Source organism: Amyelois transitella, chromosome 9 (assembly GCF_032362555.1).
Source record: "Amyelois transitella isolate CPQ chromosome 9, ilAmyTran1.1, whole genome shotgun sequence".
Classification (NCBI taxonomy): Eukaryota; Metazoa; Arthropoda; class Insecta; order Lepidoptera; family Pyralidae; genus Amyelois; species Amyelois transitella.
This window is the reverse complement of record NC_083512.1, coordinates 5,172,463-5,200,446: the sequence shown is the minus strand read 5'-3', so window position 1 is coordinate 5,200,446 and position 27,984 is coordinate 5,172,463. Positions and strand designations below refer to the sequence as shown.

The 27,984-nt window shown below is 36.3% G+C and overlaps 3 protein-coding genes across 4 annotated transcripts; 2 read left to right on the top strand and 1 right to left on the bottom strand.

The window, feature by feature from the left end:
• The first annotated feature begins 21 nt into the window (after window positions 1–21).
• On the top strand, window positions 22–9,546 carry LOC106134698 (parathyroid hormone 2 receptor). Of its 2 annotated transcripts, none has more exons than XM_013334802.2 (10): window positions 22–123; window positions 1,472–1,606; window positions 2,019–2,222; window positions 2,693–2,873; window positions 3,762–3,884; window positions 5,823–6,082; window positions 6,491–6,695; window positions 7,097–7,304; window positions 8,166–8,346; window positions 8,688–9,546. In XM_013334802.2, the coding sequence occupies exons 1-10, from the start codon at window positions 115–117 to the stop codon at window positions 9,456–9,458; spliced, it is 2,277 nt and encodes a 758-aa protein (XP_013190256.2). In that variant the 5' UTR covers window positions 22–114; the 3' UTR covers window positions 9,459–9,546. The 2 variants fall into 2 exon arrangements, with proteins under 2 accessions (XP_013190256.2, XP_013190255.2); XM_013334801.2 differs by having other exon boundaries at window positions 27–302.
• On the top strand, window positions 9,540–13,110 carry LOC106134699 (putative defense protein 3). Its single transcript, XM_013334803.2, has 3 exons — window positions 9,540–10,043; window positions 11,265–11,475; window positions 12,566–13,110. Exons 1-3 carry the CDS (start codon window positions 9,845–9,847, stop codon window positions 12,654–12,656), a joined length of 501 nt encoding a protein of 166 aa, XP_013190257.1. The 5' UTR covers window positions 9,540–9,844; the 3' UTR covers window positions 12,657–13,110.
• Window positions 13,092–27,687, bottom strand: LOC106134697 (tubulin-specific chaperone D). Its single transcript, XM_013334800.2, has 20 exons — window positions 27,137–27,687; window positions 26,885–27,044; window positions 26,592–26,715; window positions 26,076–26,326; window positions 25,712–25,866; window positions 25,041–25,248; window positions 24,532–24,770; window positions 24,107–24,253; window positions 23,719–23,841; window positions 21,263–21,401; window positions 20,577–20,759; window positions 20,002–20,238; window positions 19,535–19,684; window positions 18,931–19,056; window positions 18,126–18,285; window positions 16,158–16,410; window positions 15,584–15,752; window positions 14,899–15,038; window positions 14,515–14,670; window positions 13,092–14,089 (listed from the first exon to the last, which is right to left on the bottom strand). The coding sequence occupies exons 1-20, from the start codon at window positions 27,494–27,496 to the stop codon at window positions 13,970–13,972; spliced, it is 3,600 nt and encodes a 1,199-aa protein (XP_013190254.2). The 5' UTR covers window positions 27,497–27,687; the 3' UTR covers window positions 13,092–13,969.
• Window positions 27,688–27,984: the final 297 nt, after the last annotated feature.

Sequence of the window (27,984 nt, the reverse complement as noted above, 5' to 3'; positions counted from 1 at the left end):
CAGATCGCCGTCGTAGATAATTTACAAACAATTATTTGTTATGAGCAATAGTTCGCTCGAGCCAGCAATACACAACATACACAGAAGACAATCGCTGTTTACTTCATAGAAGGAATGTATAAGGTTGTCTTCAAACTGTATAAGACTTCCAGTTAGACTCCTAAATCAGTTTTGTATATACGCCAAATGTTTGGTGTCCATAATGTTCGAATTTCAAGTTTGTGAAAATTGTGTGAGAGCCGAAAATGTATGGACTACATAGTTTTTTGTTGTGCTGGATACTGTTGTATGATTGTGTACAGGTAATTAATAGATAAACTGTGTTATAAAAGGCCGAGGTGACAGACATATCAAAGAACGTGGCCTTAACCCCTAAACCATTGTACCTACTGAATTGGCTAAGAATTGGCAAACAGATAATTGATGTGACGTAGGTACATATGTATTTGCTAAGAAATAATGTTCGGAAAAATACAGCGGGATCATTTCATTAGCTAGTTTAATTCAAAATTAAATTAAATTAAATGAAAACGTCATAAAGCTGGAGAATTTTTATTTTTTTCGCTTATTCAAATATTTTTTATTCTTCAATTTTTCAAGATCTTAATCAGCATCGCCAGACATTGCAAATGATAACTAATGTCTTGCGAATCAATGCTATGTATAAAGTCATGTGTAACGTGTGTGCCTAATAATGATTTCCAAATTGACAGGGAACTGAATAAAAACGAAGAATGTTAAAAAGGGTAATCATAAAGTTATTATTTAAAAAATATTATGATTTTATCTTAGTGTTACAAGTGCGTGTGTGTGCTTTTCGCAGTATTACGTTTACATTTTAAAAGATTCCTGAATAAATTACAAATTTGATGATATGTGTAAAGTATGCTACGATCGTAGCTGGTTCGTAGAAATCGTAGCACTTCGTCCTTACCAAGAAATGTCTCTCGTAGCAGTCGTAGCTCGTTCGTAGCCAGTCCTTAAAATCGTTATAGGAAAATTATGTATGAAAGCACGTTTATTTTACATTTGTAGTAGGTACCTATACATACGTATGCTACACTAATGCTTATACATACATATAGCCACGTCTATATCCCTTGCGTGGTAGTCAGCCAATTTTAATGCTTATAGCTGTTAAATTATTATTTAGGTCCTCCTATCCGGGAAAATCTTCTGTTATGATCTTCGATAAACTGTATACCAGATTTACAGATGAGAGCAAACAAAAACATTCGCTTTCGCGCGCCTTTATTATATATAATAAAGGAAAGGCTAATAAAATTGGGATTTTAGGAGATGGGCTAACAAGATGTTAATATTTCTTTCTACCCCGTAGGGAATACAGAAATAAGAGTTCCTTTGTATATGTTTCCTGTATTTCTAATGTCCACCGAGCACAGCTCGGCCACCCAGGTACTGTATTTAGAAATGATATGAAAATTCTAAGGAATTATGCAACTGTTTTCAGGCAGAATTCTACAACACAGACGGTTTCAGCCCCATCAAAGAAGCTCTAGAAGTATGGCGGCCGAGATCCCCCAGGGTAGCAATTCAGACTGCTAGCGAATTGGACTGTGACAGACCAGAAGTTTATATTTGTGAGGTAACGCGTATAACAATAAAGGAGTAATTTATTTTATACAAATTTAAAAAGTGGGGAAATATGACGATATAGAGTTCGTAACTTTGTTTGTTTGTAAGGGCTAATTTTCGGAATTATACTAAAACGGATAAGGATCATTATCGCCGGCTTTTTAAAGGCTTTGTATATGTTATTTACTACGGGCGCCGCTATATCAGCATAGCTAACCCGCATACCAAGCTTATTAATTCCTATCCATGTGATTTCGAATCACCTTTAAGACTATGATGGTTTAATTTTTGTTGCAAAATGGCTTGAAGAAGAATAAATAAAGAATACTATCTATGTACCATCTACACATCAATGTTTGTCAGATGCATCCTGCAAACAACATTTTTTAAATTTCTACGACTTCATTCTTATTTTTACTCAGGAACCCCCTGATGCCATACCTCCAGATAACCTAGCGACCTGCAACTACCGTAATGTGAACTACCAGCAGCAGGTCTACCAGTGGGTGGCTGGCTGGGGCTGCCTCATATACACGCCAGACTTCCTCTACGTCGGCGGCTCCAACCCTCTCAATATGAGCTCCAGCTGTATCTATGGCACTTCATACGCTCCATGCTTGGAAATTGTAAGACTAAGATTATTTAGCACGGCAAAGATACTGAAGCCATATCCACTATAGCGAAAGATGATTCGGACTCGCCAACAACCAAAGGGTAGATCTTCTACTAGAGTAGGTGTTATACCTGGGGAACCGCAGCTGTAATCCTTTCTTGGAATCTTTGCTTGCGCGATTAACACTCTTCGCTGCTATTGGTTGATGGCGAAAGTGGTCAGGTACTTGACCGGGGATCGAATCACATAAGTTCCACCGTTACATAAAAAATTTAGATAATTCTTATCTAATGAGAAGATAAATAGACACAACAAGGTAGTTACATATTGAGAAATGTTCTAGTTGATCAAAATTTTTTGTCGAACATACTGCTCATTTCGTAAATTTAATTTCACTTTCAAATCTGGATCTCTCTAAGACTACTTAGTTTCAAATTAAGTCCTATCCAACACTAGTTCTGACTAGTTCCTGATTAATTCTAGGCAAAAGAAGACGGCACATGTGGTTGCTTTCCATTCGACCCGAACCTTGTCGAAGTGGCGACCGCTGTCCAGAATGCGTTGGTCCCGTCAGTCCAGGGACGATGGGAAAGATGCTTCAACGCCGCCAAAGACTGCTGCTTGCAACACATGCTGGAAACTCAACTCGAAGACAGCTCTACGAGTAAGATTCTGATTGTAAGGCTCCTGATAGTATGGAGATAGAATCCTCTGTAAAGCTCTAAGTTCATATTAATTTAAGGACTGTGTTGCATCCATACTATTATTATATATTTGAAGGTGTGTTTGGTTGACGTCAAAACCACTGAACATCTAAATGAAACGTTGCAAATCTACATTTAATGTGGGATATGGAGAAGGACGTAGGATTACCTTGTAATAGCTAGTCGAGGCATAATATTAATGATTCTTTATTTTTATTCACGAATTCTTTCTTTGTACTTTCTTTTACCTTTTTGATTTAGAGAAGGCTGTACTAGTGGATACAATCTTACCCCCTTCCTGAAGTTTACTAATATGAAGCTATAATATGCGGCTTTAGAGATACGAGTAGTAAATTACAAGTAATAAATGTTATCAACTTAACTCGGGATATGCTTATTGTTTTGATACGGTGACCCGAAGGTCCCAAATGGAGATGGTACACTGCATGTTTTATCTATGATTTTAATCTTGTTTATGAGCAATATTTTTAACCTAATTTTGATCTACTCATTTATACGACTGCTACAAGATATTTGCATATGCAACATGGAACCTTACTTTTTTAAAAGTCTAGAAGCAGAGAAATTAGACTTTGCAGTGACATAAAGATAGATATTTATAAAAAATCAAATAAAAACAATACAGACCCGATGCTCAAAAAATCTCTTACGATCATTCAGAAATTCACAATCGAAAAAGTTGCAATACCTAAACATTGCTGTTTATAAAACAAAATGTTACCTATTATACTACATTCAAAAAACAATTCCTAAATCCTTAATTTCAAACATGATTATTACAGATTTCATGAGAATCGTTCCCAGATATAGTTTTGTTTTCTTTTCAGATCAAACAGGATGTGGCACGACCTTCGACGCATGGACCTGCTGGTACAAAGCCAGTGCTGGCTCCACAGCCTCGGAAGTATGTGCAGAGTTTGCATACTCCAACGTAGGACCATCATGTCACCGTAAGTTTTATGCAAATAAATCTGATAATTATAGGAATGATGTTATGGCTATACTAAATTGGCCATTGGGCATTATTTGAGCTTTCGTGCTCAACCTTATCCATCTTGCTAATATTTTTATATGTACATACGATGAGTGTTAAGCCGTGTGGTTTCCGGCACTTTAGAATAGAACCAGTCCATATATTTCCTAAAGATGTCTAAGGGATAGGCTTATAAACTTGGGATTACTCTTATAGGCGACGGGATAGCAAACAGTCTCTTTGAATCTCAATTCCATCATAAAGCTGAACGTGGCCTTTCAGTCTTTTCAAGACCATTGACTCTGCCTACCCCGCAAGGGATATAGGCGTGTCTATATGTATGTATGAGTATTAAGTGTAAGTAACAGAGTAAGAGACTATCACGCCTTAATTTAAATATAGTTTAAACGCATTCAAATTAAAAACTAATGGTCTGAGTGTATTGTTGTCTTGTAGCGCAGTTATTAAGCTGTTAAATAACTATCAAAATTGAGGTGTGTATGTTTGTTTCACAACCATCACTTGCGACGTCATATTTACCAGTACTTACCATTTCTATAGTCTTTTAATATTCCCAATTTTAAAATCTTACGTTAATTAGTCTCGTCTTGCGTAATGCTTTAGTTACACACTATTGCGCAAGATTAAAGTTTATGTGTATGTTTTACTGGCTCGTGCGTGTTCATTAGATATGGTGACCCGAAATGTTATGTTATAATTTTAAGGCTTTGCTATCGTAGTAGTTGGATAAGCCTTGAAACGGAATGCTCGGTTTATATTACGGAAGCATGGTTCCGTAGTAAACTTACTTAGGTACTAGAGTTTGACAAATACGCCACTATTTATCAAACTCTAGTAAGTAAGTTTATAGGAACGTTAACCTGTTTGTGTATGTTATGGTTTGCTATTAACTATTAAATACCTAATTTAAACAAAGATTCAAAGCCGTGAATAACGACATTACCTATATCATGATATGGCTTCAGGAGGTTTAAGTAATGCAAGGGGGGCCACAGGTCACACACCAATGACACTTTTCTGTCATTTACATTAGTTTGAGTGCCAACCGATGCTTGGTGAGTTAATGATACGGTGAGGGAAAACGTAATGAGAAAACCTGCACATTGCAATGGAATGGTTACCATGATGAGTTAGGTTCCCTCGCAAAGGTTACGGATGGTCATATGGGAGTCGCCAATCGACGATCATGGTCGTAAACGTGCACCCCGGGTTCCTTCCAGAAAGTTCTGAATGTAACCGGAACTAAAGCCAGAGGGAAGACATCTAAGCCAAGCTATCTATATAATGGATAAAAATGATGTTGATACGTAAAGCCGATGTTATTAAATTAGTGACCAGGGTCATTGCGTGTGCGCACTGTACACATGACAACTATAAACAGAAGATATCTCTATTACCTTTTAAACAAGTAATTTAAAAGCTAAAGCATCAATTCACCTTGAAATTGTTTACTGTTATTAAAGTAACACATTATACTAATGATATAAATATTTTGTTATTATGAGAAAGTTTTATATCGTGATGTTTGTTACTCAATCCAACTAGTTGCACAGCTACAAGACATCAGAGTTTATTATAGGTATTTAAAGACTTTCATTAAAAAAATTCTGAGTGCAAATATGGTTTATTCCACTTTGATGACCTGTGTGATCAATAATTTTTTTCGTTGAGTTAGTCCTATCCCGTCACAACTCGAACTTGCTTCGGGGCCAACTCAATCTATGTTATTTGTCTAGAATAGATTTAGATGTTTATGCTATCATCGACGAATTGTCGACTGCTGCTTGATAAATGCTGACATCAAGAATAAGTTTAACAAATTTATCCCGTGAATCTGAAAATGACCTTCCTTCCTTATCTACGCAGAAACTTAAAACTAATTCTCGAATGTCAGATTTCAGCAGCAAGCAATGCAACGACAACGGTATTTGGGAGTTACAAACGGACTACAGCACTTGCAGCATTGCCCCGCGACTTCTCCGTCGGTACAAATACCACATCGCCATGCTGTCCTTCTCTTGCATCAGCTGTTTGCCCGCTGTCTTCATCTTCTTCTTCTACAAACGTCTGCGCATCACCAGGGTAGCACTGCACCGGAATCTACTGATTGCTATTATACTGAGGAATATTTTAGTCATTGTCAGCAGGAGTGAAGTAAGTGTTATTGTAAGAATATCTATCTATAATTACTTTTAAGCCTTGTGTACTCCCGATTGCATTGCCAGCCTTAATTTGAATACATTGGACATACTGGAGTACAAGCTGACTATTCTATAAATTCCTTCAGATATTTTTATAAAAGCTATAGTAAGAAGCACACATATTTGCGTGTTACTCTGAGAGTGTAACAATATCACAAAATTTGTTTTTAGGATATTCATTAACTTATAAAGAAGGTTCATCTAAATACGTAAATTTCAAAGATAACGGAGATCTGCTTTTTTTTTTATTTCTTGCATCTTCGCGCAACCGATAACCCGAAACAATCTGTCTCATCCATTTTGTTTTCATCTCGAACTGCCACTTTTCACATAAGTGGCCCTTTACGTCTTTACGTTCCAGATCTACATGGATGAACTTACAAACTCCGGAGACACAGTTATGTCTGTGAACAGCATATGGTGTCGCAGCATCAGTATTGGGGAACGAGTGGCTGCTAACGCCGTCTTCATCTGCATGCTGGTGGAAGGCATATACTTGCATAGGCTGATCGTGGCTGTGTTTAAGAAAAAGTTAAATGTAAGGTGGCTGTACGGGTTTGGAGCTGGTGAGTTGAGCATAGAGCGAAAGCCTTTGCTTGTTACACTTTCATGGCAATTCCGCTGGACCCATAGAAATTGGTATTCTATTTGGACTGAATTAATTAATTTTTTTGTTAAATTAATTGATTGTAAAAATAGGTATTGTAGTTTTATAACGCAATTCTAGCAGAAATTCAGTTCTAAGTTTTATAAAAAAGAAAAATGAAAAATATTGCTTTTTTGATATTATTAATCCTGACAATTTGTCATTCTCAGACGTTAGTCTCTCGTCGTCTCGTTCTCACGTCTTACTTATACGGTTTGATAAAGGCAAATAGATCCGCTCTAGTTGTGCCTTTTTACTCAACAGCTGTAAAAATTGGTGCCTAAATAAAAAAAAAACCATACAAATAAATAATTCTTACAGTTCTCGCAATAGCCCCCGTAGCGGCCTGGGCCATTGTTATGGGTTTATACGACAACCACTCCTGTTGGCTCATCTACACCACTGGTTACGCCCAATGGATCCTCGACACGCCAAGAATCGCCATATTATTGGTCAATACCGTCCTCTTCCTTCATGTGATGAGGGTGTTGTTGACCAAAGTCAGGAACAGTGAGAATGCTAACCAGTTGTAAGTAAACACTTTGTAAGCCACATCCTCGTATGGATATAGAAGTCTTTAATTGAAGTATTATCCATACTATACTTACATACCATAGAATAGAATAGAAAAAAATAAAACAGAATCGGGTAATTGGGTCTAAGTATATTATTCCGATTTCTATCCATATTCAAATTTTCAAATAAACTCAAAAACCACTAATGATATTTAGACAGAGACAAACAAAATCATCTTTACTTTTTTTTGGAAATTCCCACGGGAACGAGATAAACGGGAATAAGTTTAACGAGTTTTAAACAGCTTGTTTGTAACGTTGTGTATAAATGTTTAAATAGGTACAGGATATTGCATGTATGAAGGTAAAAAGGTTATGTAAGAGATTTGAGAGCACTATAAAAATTGAAATGAAGGTCGTGTAACTAAGTAGGCCATTATCAATTTTGCAGCTTAAGCTCCGAATAATATTGTATACTTTTTTAAGAAGAAGGACTTAGAGTTAAATAATACCGATATAAATCGACATTACCTATACTGACCTAGATTTTATTCTAACCGTGGTGTTAAATATGACTTTTTGACAGCCGTACCTACTCTTAATGAATTTTAGCATCGTTTTTTTCTACTATAATTTAAAAGTTCTCAATTTCATTTGAATTTAATAACCGAAACCATCTTGTCTTCGTGTAGGTACGTTGCGGCTACGAGTAAATTCAGCATGAACCTAAGTATTTTATACTTCTCAACTCCTTGCCCCAGCCTGAGACTACATAAACCACCCTGAGAAATATTTTCCTATCTACTGAACTAATTTTATATATAATGTAGTAAATATTTTCGTACCACTGCCTTTTACTTCATTGTGTCTTTCAGGAACACAACAAAAGCAACATTGTTCTTGATGCCGATCTTCGGAGTCCAGTTCCTGTTGACCGCATTCAGGCCGAACACCACCAACTGTACCGGTGAACAGGCGTACTACTACGTGGCTTACACAGTCGAGGGACTGCAGGGGTTCATTGTAGCTATGCTGTACTGTTATGTCAATAAAGAGGTGATTGTCGCTATTAATCAAATATACTAAATTCAAATGTTCTCTTGTTTACCCTTTAAGCCACTAAGCTAACGGGAACGTTGGTAAGGTAATGACTTAATGAACGTACCTTGAGACTGTTAGAGACTAAGTAGTGAACTAAGCAGATCAAATCTAATGTGAAAGTTCAAGTCAAAGTTCTCGAAAGCGAAGTTTCAATAAGGACATTGATGAATTAAGATGGTGCAAAAGGAGCGCGGCCAGTGGTAAAATGTAGTGCCCCCCGGAAACGGGCGTGATCATATGTGTGCAACTATTTTTCTTACTTAACAAAATGGCAATAAAATTTATTAAATCCGCAGGTCCACATGCTTTTGAAAGTGACATACAAGAAGACGGAATCGTATGTATCCCGAGTTAGAGGTGATTCTATTGCCCCACGAGTGAGCACGAATCCAGACCGAAGATTGACCTACAGTACCGGACTTCCATCAAATGAAAATTCCAAACCAGATTATGCCATAATCAGACCCAGTTTACACGTCGCAGAAATAATATCGATACAAGCGAGTGAAAGATTAGCAGATATACTAGAACCAGTTTATGAAACTATTGAAAGTGGCGTGACTAATGATGCTTATGAGTCATTTGAAGACAGCGCCCCTAAAAGAGAGTCTCGCATGCCTTTTCCGATGGATGGCCCAAACTGGATTCATTGTGTCTCATCCCCAAATAGTAGTGTTTATAATAATTCCATTAATGATTATGATGTTGTCCACTTAGACAAGAAAATTCCTACTTATGCTAAAGTACAAGAATACGGACGAGAGAGGAAATCTGGTCGGGAAAGCACTATGGAAACTCTTTCAGAAGTTAGCCCTATATCTGATATAGACGAAAATACAGCAAAATCAATTGATGAACAAATTCCGAAAACAGGTCATCCAGTTGCCAGTAAATCTAACAACGAAGACATTCCGAGTGATATTCAGCTGAATAATGAGGAAGAAGACTTGGTCGAAGAAATAATGCAATATATTGTTAATAATGATAACATAGACATTGAACTGAATCCAGATCTTCTGAGCCCCAATCGTAAATTAGATGATAAAATAGTTTTTGTTGATAAGTGAATGAGCTTCATTTGCCTTCAAAAATTTAAAACGTACCGATATTTTTATGAAAAGCAATTAAGTTAATAAAGGTATATTTTATCTTTTAGGTTTTTTTTATTCTTAATATTAATTACCTATAGTAGGTACACTTGTAAATAAACATTATTAACAATGCACATTGTCAACTATTTACCTTAATCGAAATTCCCAAATACACTCATTAACGTTTTGCGCAATGTTACCCATGCAGCCAATGATTTGCTCCGGCACACTTAACCAGACATTTATCGATCTGTCAACGTTCAAAATCTAGATCCTTTCGAAGCTTACAAAAGTGAGCGGACTTGCGTGCACCGGCGCAGTTGAGCATTGAAGCTTTTCAAAGCCACATCCTATAATTAGATATGTTTTATAAATTATTTTTTGTGTCGGTTTTGTGCGTGGGAGTTAATACCTTCCCCGATGGCGCTCCGGTGGACACGTGTGTGAAGAACCGCGCCAATCAGCCAAACCATGGACAGCACAGATCGCAACCGCTATCCACACTCCCTTACAGGGTGTTTGCATCTTCAGCTGTTTATGGACCACATTCTGCAGTTACAGGTTAGATTTTATCAAACTTAAATGTGAAGTTAGTTATGAAAGTGCTTTGCAATATATCTCAATCTCTTTTAAATATGCAGTGGATGGAACTATAGCAACATACAACTGTACTACAAATATTGATATAATTTCATAGGTTTTTTATTTATTGGTACCTAAAATCTGCAAATCACATTTTGAGACTCATGGATAGGTTTATAAAACTAATAACGCATTGGATATCTGGGATCAACATGTGTCCTAGACATAGTTATCTCAGAGAAGATGCAAAGCTAAGTGGGCTAGTACAGGAGACCAATTGCCGGTGTGTTTGTAAATAATAGATAACTTTGTCTTAAACTTTTAAACAAGATATTTGAATGGAATCTACTAATATAACAAACCTAATTTTGAATTCTTATCAGAGAATTAAAGAAAAATAAGTACCATTAAATTTATTATTATAACGCATCCTCAAATATGTCTTTGATTTTGAATTTTCCTGTATATTTTTGGTTGACTGGAAGAAATCACAATTCGGATAAGTTCGTCGGATAAGTTCGCCATTGTATTTTTCTAAATACAATGACCGTATTGTAATTTGTTATATTTCTGTTCTATGTGCAATAAAGAATTTAAAAACAAACAATTATATTCTCAACCTTGACATGGCAGTTATGAGTAGATTATTCGATTCTGATCATTGATAACGTCTACTTAACCGTAATTGTAATAGTTAAACCAAGTTCGATTGCGCCATGCCGGTCTGCTTGGGATATTATAGGTCACACATATGGCGAGACCGGTTTTAAATCGTACGCTACTTGACTAAATCTGTATCATAAATCACAATTTATAGTCGTTTTAATAATGATTCAATTAAATATTTTTTAGATAATAAGTTTAATTACCTTAATTTATTTTAATAATAGTTTGGCGTGCGAAAAGTAATATAATTACAATTTTAACTAGTTTTTCTAAAATTATTATCAGCGAATAATGAAAAATATTATACGCTAGAAGATGAGCGGCTTTAATTACTATACTCATTTTTCCATTAGGAGAACACCGAACTAAGTTATAGGGACGACAATTATCAATAACAGCGCCAGATATTATATTCTTCTTTTAAGATTTTTGCAAAAGAGTTTGTGTCTTACACATAAGTCGAAATCTGTTAAGGTGAGTACTTACTAATAATTAGAAAAAGGCACCTGTGAAAATGAAAAATAATATTTTCAGTGACCATCGAAGGATCGGAACCGTTTAAAGGGTTCTTCATACAAGCGCGGTCGATTGAGACCGACGAATGGCTCGGGTCATGGGAGGAGGCTCCGAACACTACGATACATCCAGAATGTTCTGCAATCACCCACGCTGACCCCAGAGACAAGAATAGAGCCACCCTGGTTTGGCGAGCGCCGCCTAATACACAGGGCAGGGTGTATTTCACGTAAGTATAGGGACGAATCTACGCATATAAAGATCAAAGACAGTTGAAATATCTCGGGGAAATTGTTTGAAGGAATTTTGTCAGTGATTTTCTTTTATTTTAGCAATAATATTTTATTAAAGCAATTCCTGATAAAAAGGGATTAGTTTATGATCATCACCCTATTCTATAAATGTGATATCTACCGTACCTAATTTTTTAATGGCCGATTTTGTAAATATTTATGGATAACTCCGCCGTGAGTGATATTCAAAAAGAGTAATGATGCCCACATAAGGAAAAAAGAAAAATTAACTATCTATAAAATGTTATCGCTTCAGTCATTGAAGTAGATATGATAAATTGTTCTTACTAATCATAGGGCGCTTATTTTCCTAGAAGACAAAAGCCTGGCGTTATTGTTTATGAACTACGAAAGTTCCCTTTATTCCAACTAAGTAGTCTGTCGCGAAGTAGAGATAAGGGAATCATCTACATCAGTTTCAGTATGTAGATGATTCTCTTATGCAATAGGAGTCGGTACTCTATATGTCATACTCTGCATGTAATTACCTGTAATGGAAGTTTATCTTCAAGGTCGACTTCTCACGAGTTGCGCAACATGTCCGAGTGAAAGGAACTTGCTTTAAGGAGCAGGGCAACGAACTTCATCTAATGAATTTAGCCTGATTTAGATCACTGTTTCTTAGTGCATTACAAATAAAACATTTTGCATAAATATTTCTCAATCATTCACCAAAATGCGAACCTGACATCGCAAAATCGTTTTGTATACTATGCACTGAAACACATAAAAAAAATCCCAATTATTATTATTATTAGACTAGCTTTCAACCGCAGTTTCGCCGGCGCGAATTTAACGCCACCTACAAAATAACACAGATATTTTGCAAATCCCACGGGTGCTATAAATTTTACCAGGATGAAATGTAGTTTCCCCGATGTAGCGAGTTAGGATTATAACTGCAGTCACAATTAATGCCTTATTTACGGTTCTTTTCATATAAGCGGGTGTTTATCTTTAATCTTCAAATACTTTTGATAAAGAAATTAAGGCCAATTTTTAATAGGATAACAATTTACTTTACAGGGGCACCGTCCTAAAGAACTACGGCACATTTTGGGCGGACATTATAGCAGAGGCGCCTCAGGATCCCGCGGACTTGCAAACGCTAGGTTGAAACCACACGCCGAATTGATATTTAGGGTCTGGACAATCGTTTTTGATTCAAACTTACTTTTTTTATAGAAAGCGTTTCATCAAAGAGTTGTTTCGCCGTCGCTTTGATAGATTTAAGAGATATTAATAGCCAGGACTGTCATCAATGGCTTCTGTTAAGAAAGCCAAGCTTAAAGCAATATTAAACAGACGAGACCACCTAGTTTATAACACTATTGGCTTTATGACGGATCTAAATGATAAAATGCAATAAAAAAAATAGTACTGAGTAATTGCCATTCATGGTTGAGTATTAATGTATCATGGACATTGTAAGTAACGTTTAGGATAAGATTTATGTTGTTACCTAGTTATAAAATCCTTAATATAACTTTGAATTAAAATATGTTAATGACACACAGAGCTTCATTATAATAATCCGAAATAATACAAATAGTAAAATAAATATGTTTTATTTTAAATAACATAAATTAATTCTGTAAGTATATAAATCAGTACATTTCTTGTGATAATTTTGCAATACATAGACATATAACTTCACTAGGTCGTGACTAAATATTATTGTAACAAAACATTTGAAAAATGAAAAAAAAGTATAAAAAATATATTATAAACTAGTCTAATTTAAAATTTTTAAGCTACGCTTACGGTTACGCTCAGCGTTTAAAGAAACAGAATAGCGCAATCACTAAAATGGTTATCCATAATGTATTCTTTGACTTTCTTTGTTAGTATTTGTTTCAAGTTAAATGTGAATTTTTTATTATAAGCAATTACTGACCACGGCTACAAAAATATACGATTCTTCTAAATCACAAGCAGTGAAAAAGTAATATGTATTTCCGGTCAGTAAAAAAATATATATATTGATAAAAAAATGTTTTTGTGCTTCGAGCACAAATGCATAGAACATTGAAGATATGTACTATTATTATTATTTTTTTCATATCTAGCCACTACATTCCGGCTAGGTGCAACAAATATTTATTCTTTCTTGATTTAAAATAACAATTTCTTTTCAGCCAAGCAATAAATAAAAGAAATTATTTAGACCAAATTATAACTTGTATGCTTCGAGCAATATTTAAAGCGTTATAATAAGCACAGGGTCATAATTAAGAGTATTAAGGTAAGGGCCGCTTTTTCCCTTTAGGCTGCAAAATTCGTATCGGACAAAGTAACAATTTACTTGTAGCCAGTCAGCTAATAAAATAACTTTATTCTGAAGAAATACAAACTTTCGTGCTTCAAGCACTACGCTTTCCGTTTAAAAGACATTGTTATAAGCACAACGTCATAGTCAAGTCAAGAGTATTAGGGTTTTTGTTTCATAACTGGCCGCTTTATTCCCATTAGGTCGCAGAATTCGTTCCTGATTGGCCTCAACTCTGTCACGTCCTTCTCCCAATCTGTGTCGGCTAGGATCGACATGGCCTGGAGACAAAGTATACTTGATTGTAAATTTGTTGTATTTAAAAAATAATAATAATTCTTGAAAGACAAGAGAAAAATTAGAATTTATGTTGATGCTCGCAATTTCAGGGGAAATATCTGTCAGTCAAAATGAAGTATTGCCACTTGGGCGCTAAAGCTACGCAGGGCACAATCGTCGTCCTAGAGTGTGAGCGCCTCGTAGAGCTTTAGCATTCCGCTTAACGCAAATAGATGAGACACTGCTAGTATATGCTTGAAGAGTGAAAGAGATAGATAGTCACCTGGTTAGCCAGATATAACCTCTGGCACGGCACACTCGTCGCTGTAGAGTGTAAGTCACTCGTAGAGCTTCAGCAGTCCACGTAGCACAAATAGTTGAGATAGCAATACCTACATGTTATAGTCTCTCTCGAGATGTAACATACCTGGCTGAGGTTAGAGCTGGATACGGCACACTCGTCGCCGTAGAGCGTGAGCGCCTCGTAGAGCCTTGCGGCCGCGCAGCGCCGCACGTAGCGGTCGGCGTAGCACAAATATATGACTAGTTGCCCGAGGGAACGGGAACATACTGTGCCGCCCACCTGGGAAGAAACAAGAATTTTTAGCCGCAACTACAAGCTAGAACTCAACAATTCTATATTTCTTACAAAATTTTGGCCATACGAGTATCTTGCTTACGATTGAGGTCAAACCCACTCAAATCAAATCCGAGAGTCAGTGCCAAGACTGACACTGAACACACGAAAATTAACCAAAACTTAAAATTTCAATCATTATTTCTAAATATTAAAAAAAAATAGTTCACTAACCTGGATTAATTGACAAAGCACATTGATTGAGTCAAGTAGTTTGTAAATATTCTTCGCTCCTCTAAGTTCTAGCTGAAGATATTTTAATACATTCAGTGCAAATGTGGAATTTGGGTCTTCCAGGATTGGTGATATGGAACCTAAAAAATAAATAAGTATTGGCCTACTTGCTTCGTACTCAATGCGTAAATTTCGTTATGTCAGGTCAAACTTAATTTTTGTTGATCTGATAGTTGATGCAGAAGGCTTATGGCACAGGAAATCTTTTAACTGTTTGGTTACTAAATCGTTCTTCTCTCTTATACCAAGGATAATTTGGTTTAAACACAACATCTACGAGCTATTGCACAGAAAACATACACATAATAAAGATGCTATATTTTACTTGAAGATATAGGAATGTGCTGTCTTTTTGTATCGCACTTACTTTGTGAGAAGTTGTAACATAAATCTTACGATTATGTTATGGACATGAAACATACGGGGTGTCCTAAATGTCTGATGTCCTAATAACTGTGTAGTTATATGGCATAAGATCACAACCATCAGTTGTGACGTCACATCCACCAGTACCTACTAGTAGCCTATATACTATACCATTTCTGGGGTCTATATATTATTTCAAATTCTGTAGACCATTGAATACGAGTTATGTTATGTTTCAAAGTAATAAAAAAGTTCTAACCAGAACTGAGAAGCCTGTCAAGAAAATTGAATATCGGTCCTGTAATCCTCTTTACGTTCAGATTGTCTGCAAACACCTTTATGATGTCATCACAAATTGCCACCAGTAGCTCCTTGTCTTCGTGAAGCGAGTTCAAGTAGGCGTATAGGGATTGTGTTGTGTGTTTCACCTACAAGATGCAGTTTGTCAATACATTTTATATACCTCAAATGACTTTTAGGGCTAAATAAGTGATAAAAAGCTAGTTTTTAAATAGTCAGTAGAGGGTCATTCATATTTTTCTTTTTCTCACGAGTTTTTGGCTGCATATCATACGATAATGGAAATTTCTCAGATAATGCTTCCTATGTTTTTTACCTAGTGTCAAAGAATGGTATGAGTTGATGAGGGCATATTTCTTTTCTTTTCTTATCTGAGAAGAATGTTCCCACATTCACTCTATATTTCAATTCACATCAATGCGTTAAGTCATTTTTTTGTGCTTGTTGCGCTTTTGTAGTTATTGTTTTTGCCACACAAAGACAAGAGAAAAAGAAACACTTAACTCAATAATGGGTCAAAACCAATTACTTACCAAACTCTCAGTCATCTCGCCTCCGCTTACAATCAGTCCTTTAATAACGTTATACCTATAGTCGGGATAGCTCAAAAGTTGAACAAATCTCGGCATTGTATGTCCAGGGAACAACCACAGAACAACGTTGGAGTTCTCACTAGTTGCCTGGTCATCTTCATCGGCTTCTTTGCTCTGTTTAAGCTCAACCTCGTCCGATGGGAAAATGCGCTTGAGTGCGTCGTAATTAGGTATGTTTTTGATTGGCGGGTCGCTGTTAAAAAAAAATATCGTTATATTTTTGGCTATCCAGTGAATTTTATCACATAATGATTAGATGAAAATGGATGAATAAGGGGTGAGCGAATGTCTAGAAAAGTAATCGTATTTTAAGTTGAGATAATGATTTTTATTTTATTAATTGCTTTCTGTGTTGATCCCAGATGATTTTCGCATTTCACAACTAAATCTTTATTCCTATTTAAATTAACTTGAAATGAAAAACATGAATGGATGATTATTATAAATCGTTAGAAAATTAAATTTAACGAAAATAATGTCATTCATCCCGGTAGCGTTAGCAAAATGATGCAATAAATTAATTATCTTACGATATTTCATCATACACCGAATGTATTTATTTTCTTCCCAGCGATTTCTCGGTTTGTCACCGTATCGCATTATATTTGTAAAACAATATTGTTTTGCACACACGAGCGACCTTAACAAGTTTTTATATACCTATAGATATTATCACTTTCGTAATACATGGGGGGAAAAAAACTACATATTTTAGACTTTCAGTAACCTTTCCATGGTACATTTTTCCAAATTATTTCATAACATATTCAAAGTCAGAACAAAATCTATTTTATTACATACTTACTTGCATTCTTTCAAGAACCAAAATCAACAGCTTAATAATGACGATTTGATGATTTGTAGGGTGTTTTAGTAAGCTGCTTTGGATGTAGGTACAATAAAGAATATAAACCCGACCTGTATTTCAGAGGGGCCAGTATTTCAGACACGACTATATAATGCCGGCATATGAAGAAACCACTATACATACTAAACGTTCTCACTCCTTTTTCTTTACTTTGTTTTTTATTATTGTCATTCAACTATGACCTATTGTTGATTAGAGAAAATTGCAGTCAATTCAGCAGTGACTCGCCATTTTTGTTATTTTTTTTTTTTTTTTTTTTTTTTTTTTATTTATTTATTTATTTATTACACAATAATCATAATGAAACTTAAAAACAATATTCCGCAAAACTGTTTTCACAGTTTGACTGCGGTCAGTCTCATTTAAGCTACATACTTCTATAGAATTTGAGAAGAGTTTTTTTAATTGATGCGTTGTTCCCACATACAGATCTAATGTCTGCGGGCAAACTGTTCAATAAGTAGGGCAAGCGTTTTTTTGCTGCCCTACGATAACAGGTACGTTGATAAAAACGCGTGAGAACACCCCGCGTGACCTCACGTGCGAATAATCTTCCCCACGACTTGTATTATATCTCATATCACTTGTGACGAATTCGGAACTTGTGTTTGCGAAGCACATGCCGTCATAGGTATATAAAAAATATACTAAAAAATTACATGCGTGGACGAAAGCATTTCTTGAAAAATCTTTTGTGGCTTGGTTACAAATTCAGAAGTAGCATTTCCGAAGCACAATGCCGCTATAGCAATATATAAATTTTAAAAAAATTAACAATACGTGTTTGTAGATAAAAACAATAATAATTCTTCTTGCGTGTGTTCGCGTGAGATCAATCTTCTCCACGGCTATTTGTTTAGACCGCGTATTTAGAAGAAGTGCCTCCAAACCATATTGCGGTCATATCTAGAACTACACTTAACGATAGCAGTACTTACTTGTAGATCTGGTGAATTAAGATGAAGTTTTCCGAAGCATATTCCCGGTATAACTATTATTCCGGCATAAAATATTGTTTTTATAAATAGAACAATACGTACTTGTAGATGAAAGCGGTAAAGATTCTTCCGGCGTGGGCTCGCGTACGGTCAATTTTCTCTACAGCCTGTTGTGAAAGACCGCGCATTATATCTCTTATCACTTGTGGCGAGTTCAGATGTGGCGCTTCCGAAGCACATTGCCTACATATGGACAGGAGACCTGGAATTTATGGAGATTTGTGTATCATTCGAAAAATATTGGGCATTGTAAATGGATAATGAATTTCGAGCATAAAAAAATCAGTTTTTTTATTCCCTATTCCCTGACCTAACAATGCGTAACTTTGAAATACTTCTCGAGCGATAAATCTAGGACTGATCTGCTTAAAGCTAAGTTCTTCTACATACATGCATATATATAGTTACGTCTATCCCTTTTGGGGTAGACAGAGCCAACCGTCTCTAAAATACTGCAAAGCCACGTTCAACTGTATGGCTTCATAATGGAATTGACTTTCAAATAGTGACAGGTTGACAAGAGGAATCCAAATGTTCTTATTTTAGCTCTATTAAGAGCTAGACTGATTCAGAGACGGCACTAAATCAGTCTAATTGAGAACGTTCTCCTTTAAAAGTTAGTGCATAAATAACAAACTAAATTTATTGAACGGGCCGAGGGTCTGTTAGGTCGTGTCTGAATAAAACAAAATTTTGGCTGTTCAAGGTGTCGTTTTATCGTCGTCTTGTCTTAGTTTCGATTGTCCTTTTTTTCATCAGTCTGTCAGTCGGTTTTGGTCATCTAAAATGTCAAGTCAAAGAGTTTGTTTGTCCATGGAGGCTGAACGGCCGCTACATTTATACTTACCAGTCATACTGGCTTCTCGCACCCATGCGCCGATGTCGCCTCTCATGTCAATGGTGTACTCGTTCAAACATTCCAACAGAGCTTCTACTATTTCTCCTACATATTTCTCTACTCCGTTCACTATACCTGCGGAAACAAATGGATGAAGTTCCGTGGCGCATGCAAAGACTTAAATTATTTATTCATAATACACTTTTGCTATTACTTATAAAATTGGGTCACAGGTTTTTCCCGGCTACGACCTCACCTAATGGAAAGGAGCCCGAGAAGTGCCTTTGACCATGATTATGTATTGGATGAGTCATGTTTTTACACGAAGCGACTTCCATCTGACCCCCGCCTTTGCTAGAGAACATTACTCATACAGGATCCTGGATCGCCTGCTTTGCATTGCCACCTAACTTATATTAAAAGATTTAAAATATTTATTATCTTTTTTATTTATTTATTACCCGAAACCGCCGAGCTTGCATGAAGAGAGTTATGAATGTGGCTGAAGCGAAGGAAGTATGCAGAGATCGTGGCAAGTGGAAAGAGGTAGTCTCTGCCTACCCCTCCGGGAAAGAGGCGTGATTTTATGTTATGTTTATAATCTTTTTTTTACCTTGCGTCTGACAAACTTCAGTCAACCCGACGACGGCGTCTCGTCTCGCTTCCGCCCACTTGTGCGTGCTCTCAGACACTTTGGTGCACTCTATCAGAGATTGTATCACTAGCTGAAGATTCTCGGACAAGACGAATTTCGGTAAAGACCCTGTATACAATTATTATTTTTAAAATCTTGATATTTGAAATTTTACATCCTTTCTAAACTAAGTAATGGATGATAATGTAAAACAACAGTTTTGTAACGATTATACAATATATAATTTAGATAAATAATACCGGATGTAGTCATCAACTTACGAAACTAAATAATTTTTAATGCACGATAGGATCACAAAAATATAAAACCAACTTTGTTGTGAAACAGTACAAACTAGTAAAATACAAGGAAATTAATAGTAGCAAACAACATACAGGTGTAACAGAAAGTTGGTGAAAAAATATATAGATGCTGTAACGTCTTACCGACAGCTCTAGCAAATCCCATCCTCAACAAAAGCCCATTGACCCCGGTATTTCCTAGTTGTTGGCAGTATTTCTCCAACAATTGAATCCGCTTTTGCTTAGCCGTCAATTCCCCATACTTCATGTTGTCGTCTCGCAAATACTGGTCGTAAACTAATGGCAAAGCGCGTATTGCTTTATCACGTATAGTTTGCACCTCGTGGGAGAGGCATTCTTCGATCAAATTCAACCATTCATCTAGAACAATTAATCGTCATGTACATTACTGAAAGCACTTGATAAAATTATATGTAATTTATTCCTGGTATTTGTTAAAAATAGTCTTAGCTTTTCCTTTGTTGAAAATCTATGTAAACTGCTGGAAAATGGATTAATTGGACTTAGACAATAACTGATCAACTAATTTTATGGTTATACCGTAGAAATGAATAAGATAGTAAGAAAATTTTACCATACTGGGTAATTGAGTTATTGGAGTTTGAAGTTGAAGTTGAAATTTGGCATGGGAAGTCTAAGAGATATTCTGAGATTCTTCTTTTTACGGGGGTGGACACACACCTAAATTAAAAACGTACCGATAGTTTCGTGCGAGTGGTAAGGCGCGGCGCCCAGTGACAGCGACGCTATGCACTGGCAGCACGCCTGCCGCATCAGTTCGCCGCCGAGACCGCGAAATTGTTGGCGGGAGCGAAGTCGCGGGACTAAGTCACGGACAGCGATCAGAATGTCCGCTGAGATCAACGTATCGGCTGTTTTACCTGGATGATAGACATTTTCTATCAACACCGTTCCACAGGTGGAGTAAGGTAAGTACATTTATATTTTGCAATCGGCAAGTAGCTTTTGAAATCAATCGTATTGCTTCAATTTATTCTTCATGTCAGGATGACTCAAACATAAATTTTATACAACTCAGACAAGAAAAAGCAATTCAAGCAACGTTTGTCCCGGTAGCGTTTTCCTCATGAAGGACCCAAGATTCGCTAACACAGCAGAAATTGACGGCCTCTGTGGCGCAGCGGTAGTGCGCTTGTCTGTGTCACCGGAGGTCCCGGGTTCGAATCTCGGCCAGAGTATGATGAGAAACGAACTTTCTCTGATTAGCCTGGGTCTTGGATGTTTATCTATATAAGCATTTATTATAAAATATAGTATCGTTGAGTTAGTATCTCGTAACACAAGTCTCGAACTTACATCGAGGCTAACTTAATCTGTGAAATTTTGCCAAAAAAAAAGAAAAAAAATTTAAAACATGACTAACCATCAGTTAGTTTCGTTTGAGATAATGCATATATAGCTTCTCCGATCGCCAGTATAGCTCCGTGTCGCACGTTCAGATCTATGGATTCAGTCTTATTCACCAACTTCTGCAATATCACGCCTGCTACGTACTCCGGAATCTAAATTATATAACAATAATGGTTAAAGTGCATCATAATTCAACAGAGAATTTTTGGCCAGTTCAGACTTTTCTTTATTTTAACATTTTGTTATAATCTGTAATAAAAAGAAATCTTAAATGATTTGTCAAAGTAAGTATAGTACTAGGCTCTAAAGGAAACATGCGTTTATTTGTGCAGGTCAAATTCTAATTTACAACAAAGTAACAAAGTTTTTTTTTTCTGCCTTAACACTTACTTCAGTCATGTTAATCCAAATAATAAACACTTTAAAATAAAGTGCTTAGGGGTTATTGTTAAAAATAAATAAAACGTAAAAAATACACCTAACTTATCTAAAGCTTAAATAATAATGTCTAGTTGACATCGCGTCCAACGAACAGAGCAAAATAGCCAAAGGGTATAGCCGGATAAGTATGACGATCTGGCCTCCAAATGAGAACCTTTATCGAAACTTATGTTCTAATATCGCCTTGATGTACAAACACAATTTATGTACTTTTCGCCGCCAGCTTTCGCTTTGACCTTGAGATATGGGAAAAAATAATCGCACGCATGACTTTTATTCAAAGTCATATATCTCAAAAATTAATTACGCTAGAGAGATGAGACCAACGCGAGTTTTTAGATTACATTGCAGAGTATATCATATATTATTTTCAAATTTTTAGAGTATATTTATATATAAAAAAAATTAAAAAATAAGTAAATCATAATTTTTTTTTCATGTTCTCTGAGACTTACAATCACGAAAATAATATATGTTATGCTCCTTTACGTGCTCTATTACTCATAAAAATTTGGTAAAAAAAAAGTTGGTGCAACACTTTGAAAAAAAAAAATAATGTGATTAGCGCCTTCTACTATACCCTTGTTCTATAAGGCCTACATTACATTTTATTCATTTTTTCGAAGTGTTGCACCAACTTGATAAGCGTTGGAATAATTGTTCAAAAAGAAAAGAAAAAATAACCAATGTCCAATATTTATCACAACTTTTATTACTTTTCGTGTTAATCAAAATAGCAAAAAGAGAAAAAAATTAATCATCGTCACTATTGTAATTAATTATTACTGGAACATTTTGAGTAGCAAATATTTTAGTGAGGACTTCAGAAGGACGCAAAATTTTGGACAAATATCGTCCATATGACAGATAATAAATAATAGCTGCTGTATGTGAACAGCACCCCACTGTACCGTTGCCATTGGGACAATCACAGCAATAACGGAGAATACTATTGTAATCATTACCATCGGAAATATAGTGAATGTAAATACGATAGACTTTACTATTTATATGCCTTGATTTTACTTCTGCTTTAATGATATTAGATGCTGATTTCACATATTGTACTAAAAGATTATTTTGATCGTCCATTATTTCGGCCAAGTAAGATAAAGCCTGTGAAAATTGATACGAGCCTGTGAATAAAATCAAGTTGGTGCAACACTTCGAAAAAATGAATAAAATGTAATGTAGGCCTTATAGAACAAGGGTATAGTAGAAGGCGCTAATCACATTATTTTTTTTTTCAAAGTGTTGCACCAACTTTTTTTTTACCAAATTTTTATGAGTAATAGAGCACGTAAAGGAGCATAACATATATTATTTTCGTGATTGTAAGTCTCAGAGAACATGAAAAAAAAATTATGATTTACTTATTTTTTAATTTTTTTTATATATAAATATACTCTAAAAATTTGAAAATAATATATGATATACTCTGCAATGTAATCTAAAAACTCGCGTTGGTCTCATCTCTCTAGCGTAATTAATTTTTGAGATATATGACTTTGAATAAAAGTCATGCGTGCGATTATTTATTCCCATATCTCAAGGTCAAAGCGAAAGCTGGCGGCGAAAAGTACATAAATTGTGTTTGTACATCAAGGCGATATTAGAACATAAGTTTCGATAAAGGTTCTCATTTGGAGGCCAGATCGTCATACTTATCCGGCTATACCCTTTATGCCAAATAGCCAGTATCAAAAGAGTTTGATTTCCTGACAGGTTTTTTAAACATTTTTTGTATGTGTACAATTGCATTTATACAATATATTATGTTTTGGCTTAGTGCACCTGGAGGTAAATGAGGGGTAAAGTGTCTCATACTGTAGATGTCAAAGACTGGGTAACATCGGGAAAAATCAGGTAAGCAGAGTCGAGATTATTGGCTGAGGGCTTTTTGGCGGAGGGTTGGCTTACAGTTATAGCAAACTATACCTACATATTATTTTGAACTACAAGATGAAAAAGTGTTAAATTAAAGAGTGAGAAATTTAAGTAACACAAAGTATAATATTTAAAACAAACCTTGAATGTAAGCTTATGAAGAGCCTTGGCAGCCAGCTCGCGTATGGCACAATCCCAATGTTCCACTTTCAGATCCACCAAATGGTCCACAAGGGGTTGAGTATATTCAGGATAACTTGCAACCTGAAAGTTATTTCAAATTAGGGCAATTTTAAACATATAAAGTTATCCCAATCTGGACTCAATCCAATTCCCATGTTAATTTATATTTGTTTATTTCATTATTGTACCTACCACTTATTAATAAGATTTGCAAGTTAGAACACTAATTAAGAATTACTGAAAGAACAACTGAACTATAAGATCTGCGAAAATATTTTCTTAGTAAAAGTAGTTCAGCCCTATGAGCATTTTCTCTTGACAGCTAGTAAAGTAAATAGTAAATTACCTGTGGAGCCACAACCAAGTACGCGTTGTTCCTCGGTCCAACGGATTGAAAGTCAGCAGTGGTGAGCACATCAATACCATGTGGAAACATGCCGTGACGACCGACATTCTCTTGGTAAGCAGCCGACGCCGCCCGACGGACGTTAATCTGTTGAATTAAATCGTAGTTAATGCTGAAAACTTACTTGGTTGCTTAAAAGTGTGTACAACTAATTATTCGCAACAAGCTGTCAAAATATCAACTAAGCTTTGGGGTCACCTTAAAGGTATAGTGTGTGTGTGTTAAAGGTTTACTTATTCACAATTGTTGCTTGTCGCTGTACAGGTAGACAGATCACAGCAATCCAGCTTTATCCACATTTATGACCAATAAAAATATGACTGTTTTTCGAATATATACCTACAAAAAATAACCAAGAAACATACCTCTCTATCAAAACACGTAGTCGCAATCAGCGCATTGGCCAGCACCGTGGCGTGAGGCTCCAGAGCCGCCGCGTCGTAAGCCCTGGCGAAGGCCCACGCGGCGTGGCACGCGGAGTCGCGGGCCGCGCGCCCCCCGCCGCCCCCGCCGCACGCCGCCCGCGGCTCGTCCCGCGCCAGCGCCAGCACCACGCTGCTGATGCCGGCGCCGACTTGGCGAGGCGAGAGTAGACCTCGGCGAGCTAATACAATGGTACACAGGGTTATAAGTGTCAAACACGACACGTTCTAAAGATATTTTGGTTACATAAAGGGAACAGATTAAAAAAAATTATGATTATTATTTAGTTGGTGGGTGACCTATCAGTATCTCTGAATCTCAATTCCATTCTATCATTAAGCGATCCAACTGAATGTGACCTTCGCATCTTGTGAACCGCAGCACTCTCACACATCTGTCGGATGCTTAGGCATGTACACAGAAATCAAATATAACAAAAACAGACACGAACCTAGTTCAGCCAACGCCATACACCCGCCATGCCAAGCGGTTTCCCGCTCGGTATCGACAAACAAACCCAGCACTGTTTCGCACACGTCCGCGGCTGCTAAGGCAGGTAATCTCGCCCCGATACGCCCCACACCTTTGGCTGCGGACCATCGCACTACGGTGTCGTCGTCGCGGAGGGAACATAGCAATAGTTCTACGACGTCTTCCACCTGGGGAAAATAAGATTTTACTATGTATTCATGTAATTTTAATATGTTTGGAATGAAATTTTTTATCTTAGGTTGTAGGCATTTCCTGTACAACTAAGAAGACAACTTGTTAAGGCATACTGCATCAAAATTTGCAAGAAAGGTTGTTTTAAGACAGACTGGCGGCCACCATTATGACGGTCGAAGATCGAGAAACCCAAGTGTAGTACTATGAAGTCACACAGTGAAATATTGAACTATATAAATCTCATATCTTGACACATATATCACATGAATGTCTTAAGGAAGGTCATCATTGTCTACTGGAGGTGAATTAATTCAATTAGGCTCGCGATCACCGATGGCGGCGTGTGCGTATCCAATTGTGACTGCCAAAGATCGAGAAATACGAGTATAGCGCTATTAAACCGCACAGTGTACTAATTTCTTGACATGAAAAACATGAAGAAATAATCATCTTCACCTCTTGTGGAATATCTTCGTCGTCATCTACTGGAGGCGATATGATTGGCTCTCGGTCCCCGGCGGCGGCTTGAGCGCCTCCCAGTGTGACGGCCAAAGACCGCGAGCCGCGAGTGTAGCGCCACGATGCCACGCGCGGACGGAGGAATGTTAGACCTGAGTAAACAAGGCATTTTTATACTATTTAATAATTTATTCTTTATTGCACTGAAAACACTGTACACTAGGTGGGGTCATTGCCATAAAGCATACTCTCTTTATTGGGGAGCAAAGTAAACGCCTTGAGGATGATGATATGGTAACATTTCAAAATCACCAATTGTAGTAGCTAATTAATCAAGAATGATATCAATATAAAATCTCACCAATCCTTTGCACAATCTTCACTCCATATTTCCTAACGAGCATAGCTTTATGCTGTTTATAATTTTGCTTGGTCACCCAATCCAGCAATTTGGGTGCATATGGCAGCAAATCATCACGTTTCCCGTGTTTGAGGACTGCCGCAACTGCAGCCAACACACCATAGTGTATGGTGTCCTCCTCTTGGATGTTAGAATGTAGCTCACATGCCCAGTCAAAGTATGCACCCATGTATAGCTCTTTTACATCAGATCTAAAATTACAACAGAAAAATCTAGTAATAAACATAACTAAGTAGTAAATTATTTAGTAATTTAAATAATAATTATGCATTCCACAAGGTCCTAAGTTTAATCCTTAGTGATAACCCTTAGGTCTTGGATGCTTATCTATTAATGTGTTATATGTATAATATGGTGCCTTTTAAAACATTTCCTATAATGTGTGGAAATATTGATTTAGTAGTTCAGTCAGCAATGAAAAAAAAGGCTATAAGTACTTATAAAAATGAGGCTCACCTAATAAGAAATTTGGAAGTTAAGTAAGCACTGGCCTCTGCACAGGCATCTTTACTGAGGGAGTAAGTTTTGCAGATGTTGAAGATTTTCTCCATAACAGTCATCTTTTTTGAGGTTCCAACATCTGAAATGCAATCAATTAGTTCATCATTGATATTTTTCTTACAAAAAATAATGAATCAAATGCTTATTTATTTGTCTTGATTACAAAATTAAAAACTAACAAATGATTTATTAACTTCAGATTCCATATTGCATCCTAGAAGATGTGGTAAGATGAAATGACTACCTACCTGGTTGTCCTGGTGCAAAACCATCAAGGCGGCTCATGTGGAATGGAATTATAACAACAATAGACAGCCAAAGCAGAAGAACAAATCGGCTTCTCCATGTTTCCTTGTCTTTTGGGTCTTGAGCTTCTAAATAAGATAGTACAGTCAGCAGATCAGAGACCTGAAACAGGAATACAAACATAAATATTTTCTCCGGGTGCTACTGACATTATAATTTCATTACTATTAACTACTACTAATACATTAACTAACCTCATGTGGAAGATGTCTAACCACTATTTTGTAACCTCTGACTCGGAAAATCTGGTACATGTAGTTAAATGTAGCATGCTTTAACTCAAATGGTGACTCCTTGTCCTTAATAAGACTCAGAAACTTGGACAAAATTTTATCTAAATGAGGATCTAATAAGTGAGGTTGCTCATAATACTGTTTGAGGATTGCATACAATTTATCATATTCTACTTCGAAAGCTGGAGTATTATAGATATTTTTAACGTTGTCTATCATGTTCATGACATCCTCAACTTCAGAGAAATGTTCTAGCGCACATCCTAGGCCAACATTGTCGCATTCGTCGTCACGATGCAGGTCTGCATCAAGCCCAACCATGTTTTTTGTGATTTGCTTTTCAGCCGCCGGAAATACTGGAATGCATAAACCGATTACGAATTTTAGTGAAACGACAAGCTTTATTTGATTTCGGTCCCTTTTTCTGTAAATTAATGTATGATTTATATTATTGATGACACCTCGGACTCGGATCAAAATAACACAATCAAACAAAACAAAGCAAAATTGTTTTGTAAGTTTGACAGTTCACAGACTTTGGAGGACTTTTTGACATTGACAATTTAATATTTTAACTTTTTTCTTAAAGTGAAATCAAAAATGTAAATGCAAATATCAAATATGCCAGTCGATGAAAGTCATAAGAGAAATAATTTTTTTATTTAATAAATCATATTGGTTCCTTTTTTCTTATTGTCGTATGGAACTCTAATACAACGAACACAGAAATAATATAAGCTGCCTGCCAACAGTGCCATCTGCCTTGGTAAAACAGAATACATACTTAGTCATGAGAAACTCTTTGTTCA